Genomic DNA, 5493 nt, shown 5'->3' with positions numbered 1-5493 from the left:
GTATTTCAGATATTTCAATTCACTCAAGGTTTAAATCTTTTGAATCCTTCAAAGTGGATTAACTAACAGGCAAAGGGCCCATTCCTCTTCACTTCATACTTATTCATTTAAACATGACAGAATTTAACTAAAAACAGTTAAAATTGAGTATTTGTTGATTTCAGTATGAAATCAATACTATTAACAAGCTGCCTACTGGGCGTGTACATGTTTACGGTGGGCATCGAAGGCGCTTGTCAGGACGTGGGCAGCTTTATGGGCGCGTGGGTCGACGATGGTTCGGCAGCTGGTCTTGTCAAATCGAAGTGTTCCGGACTTAATCGAGGAACCGACAGCTGGCGTAAGAGGACAAAGGTAAAGTCTGATTTACGCATTGCTCGTATGTTGATGCTTCGCATTCGTTTGTGAGAAGATTTGGAAAAACACGTCATTCGCTTGCCAGCTACATAAGTTACTGGGAATCCCTGAACGCTAAAACCAGATTGCTCGAAATTGAAGAGAGATTAAAAGCATCCTGAGGCAGCGATAGCTAAAGTTGTTATAAGCCAGTATCGGTAGATATCATTGCGAATAATTATAACTACCCTAAAACAGCAGTAGCATACCCGTATGTTCCCCTATATGGTGAAAACAATATACCACGTTTGTATAACAGCCATACAGTGCATTCAGCAAAAGTCGTGCACAGAAAATTTAACAGATATCAGTTCATACGTTGAGCATAGAACGTATGGCATTATGAAGTAGCGTTATCTGATGTACTAGTCTATGGAGTTGACCACATTACAGATCGTGTGACACTTTTGGCAATTTCGCCTTACCAGGCCATTCAGTGCTTCACCTATTGAAAATACGTACGCCAATATGATGCTCCTATGTATTGAGACGCCGACGAAGGTAAAAACGCGCTTAACTGCGTATCCATAAGCAACGGTTCAGGCCACCTGTTTTTCCAAATGGAATTTGCGACTTAACTGTCCCTACACGTCAAGCGATAATAATACTGGCTCGAGCTCACTACCAAGCAGCTCATCCTTGTAACGGAGTGACGACCTGAGCAACGATTATTATTATTGCGACTAGCATTCTGCCTACGTGTAGCCTTTATCACGTTTTTACCCTTTCTGTACACCGGAACATACTCCTTATCCAACTTTCAGGAATAAATACAATTTTCTCAGGCATCGTTCACTCTTGGACGCATTATACAATACCTATTCATACAATGGTTAATTAAAGCGGTCGTGGCAACCAATGTACGAAGCATTAAATCGAAAAAAAATTATACAAAAATTATAATTTTCCTCGAATTGAAAAATTACATGTCAGGCTTAAAATTAAAGGCAGACAACGACCGTAAGACCAGAAAAAAGAAGACGAGATAAAAAAAAAACACATATTTCTCTCGGTTGCTTTTCATTATTAGACGATAGCCGCGCCGCTGGTTGATATTTTGGCTTTGAAAACCTTTTGTGAAAATTCTGTAAAACATTTGATTTATTTTTCCCGTTTTGAAGCTAACATGCTTTTCTCATACCCATCAATATACCTCCACCAAAATCGTCTCGCAATTGAAGATCTTTCATGTAAGGTGGCATCCGCCGATAGTTGTTTCTAAGACCGCTATGAACAGTTCAAGAAATACATTAACAACACACAAATAAACACCTACGAACAGACAACAAGCGTATCCTTATTGAACAATAACCCTTACTATGTGCACCACCGCTAATCTACTGTGCTCGGAACGAATCGTATCGTTCAAACGGGGTTTAGATCGAATTATACGCACTCCTATATATACACATGTACATGTGAAAGGGGCAACCCGGCCAACAGGCAAAGTACCTAACTGTAGCGTAGTTGTTAGCGTCAAAGTTGCTAAATTGCCCACAGGAGATTAACGGTTAACCTCCTTCAAGGAAGCGCCTGCCGTCGATGTCCAGCTGCATGCAACTGATATTCTTCTCAGAGTAGCTGCCGATTAAATTTCATTGGGATTCATAAAGCGAACTCGGAGGTCATCTCGGAAGCTCTTGAAGAAATTAAATGGTGAAATGCGGTTTCGCTTCGCAAACCTGTTTACGTTAAACTCCTCATACTACGATGCATATTGTTCACGGAGCTAAGCTCACTGATATCAGCCACTACACGGGTAAAGGGTCTGCCGACTGATTTTTTTTATATAATCCAAACACTATTCATAGATCGTATAAATTAGACACCGCAGTGGCGGATGATGGTATTGTAATTTGGAAAATGTTTAAGATATTCTATACGTCAATTCGAGTAACAGGGGAAACTATTTACAAACCTAGATTTCTGCATCATGTACGCTTACGACCGTTATGGAAGTTTCTGACTAATTTCATCACAAATCCGTCTTTTTATTCAAGCAGATAGATTATAACGGCGTGTGCACAGTTCGCTTATTTGAAATTATGCCATTTTCCAATACTGTGCTTTACAAGGGCTAGTTATAGCTGGCTGTACCGTGAGAAGCATAGCTATCAAATGTATTAGAGGGGAAAAAATCAAATTGAATAACTGTCCTCTGCAAGATCGAATGAGCGAGACTGGTCTAACAGTCGCAAGATTAACGAGTAGCCTAAGGTTCTGGATTAAAAATTTACGGAGTTGGTTTTACAGTCCTGTACTGATTTAGACTATGAAGGTATTTAAGTCTGGCTCAATGCGCATACGTCCCGGATGTTTTTATTTACTGCGTTGAAAAAACTTAGCGCTTATTGGCGTAGCCCAATCGAGTGTCGTCTGCTACGTCTAATACATTTCGAATCCTATGCAGACTGGTGTTCAACAACAAGCGATGTAAGTAGGACAGCATTAGCTAGATCGTAATTACGGCAGGCGCTAATATTATTTGAGTGCTACTAAAACCAAATGCGCGTGTCTGCTTGCATCTACTATTAATTAAATTGAGGGTCAAAATTAACAGTCTAACGTCATTATCCTTTACGAATATGGTAACAACATTGAAAATGCTTAAAGAAAAACATATAACGTTCTTCAACGCGGTAGTGATGTGAACTCTATATTGATGTAGCTACGGCTGGAATCAACCGTGGTGCGCCTTGCGAACGCCACGCTCAGCTTCACGACAGAGCGTGGTTTGCGTGGCCAGCCGGGAGTGCTGCACTACTACAAACAAGCGATGCCGGCTGTTGTTGGTTCAAATCTCAACATTAGCAAATGATGAGAAACGATTGATGAAAAAAAAAAACGAAAAACGCTACAGAATCCGCTGTTTTAGTATCGCCTCATCAGATCAGTTGGCAAAAGCCCTCCTAGCACTATTATAAGCGATAGCAAACGCTGCCTGTTGTTGTTCAGACTTTTCCAATCACGCCGAAAGTCTAACGAAGCATTCATAGCGTACGATTACTCAATTGCTACAGGACTATTAAACATGCTGTTGAAATGTTAGCCTTAATGCTTGACGCGCTACACTAGCCATCCAAACGGACTTGTGGCGTACAACCGTTTACAAAAACAGCCTAGCTTTTTTCCCGATGATAAAGCACTACAGTTAAGTTAACATAACTTTATCACAGTTTCTTTGCATTGAGCTGGAAACGGACCCGAATGTGTCGTTTCAACCATTCGCTGGGCAAAGTGTACTATCTTTTGGTTTTCTTTGTTGAAGCAGCAATCGATCTTTAATACTTAATACCATTTTGTATAGGCTTTTTTTTAATTGAACCGACTTGACTGAATTGTGTATAGGACCCGTCTAATGAAATGTCTAACGGACGCAGATTTCGAAACATTTAAACTGTACACGTCTCTAAAACTATACTCCTACAATCGTTTGCCTACTATAAAATTCAGCTTCTTGCTACGAATGTCTTACATAAGGCCAATAAATCGGAATGATCAAAATGTTCGAAAACCCTCTTGTAAACTGGTATTCATAAACTTGATGACAAACTTGCCTTTACCATTGATAGAACTTGACGCGTGTTTATAATCCTTTGGTTCATTCAGGTAAAAGATTCGTGCAGTTCGGTATCTCGCAACACGCCGATCGCAAGCTTTGTTGGGAAAAAATACCGCGGGTACGCCGCCATTTTTGTCAGGTAGTAATCGTTTTAAATGTTCCCTTAAAAATACTATAGTAGCTCTTTAATGGGAGAAATACGAATCACAACAGTTCAACAAGCGATTATATAGAGGCACTCCTTAACGCAGGTACGTTTTTAATTATTAAGCACGAAGTCATTTTTTATCAGGTGCGGCCGCGAGGGAATCCACGTTTACGACCAAACACCCCACCGACCACTGGGATTGCGATTCATTCCATGGGGCGGCACTGTGGCAAATCATAATGCTGAGAACTTCTTCACGATCCACTGATTCCCTCAGTTAGTAATACCCCATTGATTGACTGATTGATTGAATAACTGCACTATCGGCTACAGATGCTCATTATTGTAATTCTAATTACTTTGATATATAATGTTAGTTTTCTAGTAGAATCTTAACTAGATACTTATACCGATGTTTACTTTGCTTACGTATTGGGGTTATATTTGAAGTTTTGCTCACTTTTTTTCCAAATCACTAATGTACAGCCTCATAGATCATCCAAACATAAAGCACCAGAAACCTCAAAATTGAGGTAATTTTAACGAATTATTTATACATTTGAATAGAGATGATTTACGGATTTGCCTAAATAAACGTTGCTATTTATCTAACTTCGCTATTAGTTCAACGACCTACTGCTCAGTTTGTAGCCATTGATTACGCTTCGAGATATACCGTTTATGGCAACTATCCGAATAGTTGTTCTATATGAAATTCAACACGTTTAATAGTTAAGTTAAAACTTTTATTGCAAAATTACTTAAGTAACGTAAACGATCAATTTCTATCAACATATAGACCGTAATTGTCATTGGACCCTTGTACGGTGCTGTTCGTCCTAACGGCCTACTATATTCAAATGCCGAATTCAGGTATTTTACTATCTACAACTCCACAGCGTATTTAATGCGATGATCTTCACACAAATCTCTGTGTACGTATGTAAATAGTGCTGTCCTCACAATTGAGGGCCTTATCTGAAATAAACATGATAACATTTTGAGACATCCTATGTATTTTACTATTACTATTATGTACACCAACGTAAAATATCACTCATAGATGGATCAAATAATACAGATGTAGAAACAATTCCAAGGTTGTTATTACTCTCAGTCAGACCTTATGACTTCCACGATTGTTTCACTTCGAAGACCCATACCTCTCGTCAGAGCAACACATTAGGCTTCTGTGATTATTACGCATAACATTGTTGACTCACGAAGTGCGTATTCTAATTTAGAAACAACTTCGATTATTGGTAGTTGATTGATTCACAGCCGTAGATTATTTGGGAAAAAAGTTGAAAAAGCACTGACATCTTTGTGCCTTCAAACTAATATAAAGGTAAATGGAGAGCTGGGCTCAAGAGGAAAGTTGATGGCA

The 5493-nt window shown here is 39.2% G+C and overlaps 1 protein-coding gene across 1 annotated transcript in view; it reads left to right on the top strand.

Moving 5' to 3' along the window:
- Positions 1-5112, top strand: part of LOC111266401 (domesticated amidase effector 2) — a 6542-nt gene extending 1430 nt beyond the window's left edge. Inside the window, exons 2-4 of the mRNA XM_022843870.2 lie at positions 165-354; positions 4006-4097; positions 4251-5112. Coding sequence (XP_022699605.1) covers positions 166-354; positions 4006-4097; positions 4251-4374 — 405 coding nt within the window. The 5' untranslated portion in view covers position 165 and the 3' untranslated portion in view covers positions 4375-5112. The remainder of the gene's footprint in view (positions 1-164; positions 355-4005; positions 4098-4250) is intronic.
- Positions 5113-5493: the final 381 nt, after the last annotated feature.

The sequence above is a fragment of the Varroa jacobsoni genome, unplaced genomic scaffold (assembly GCF_002532875.2).
Source record: "Varroa jacobsoni isolate VJ856 unplaced genomic scaffold, vjacob_1.0 scaffold_1080, whole genome shotgun sequence".
Lineage (NCBI taxonomy): Eukaryota > Metazoa > Arthropoda > Arachnida > Mesostigmata > Varroidae > Varroa > Varroa jacobsoni.
This window is presented reverse-complemented; position numbering and strand designations above follow the sequence as displayed.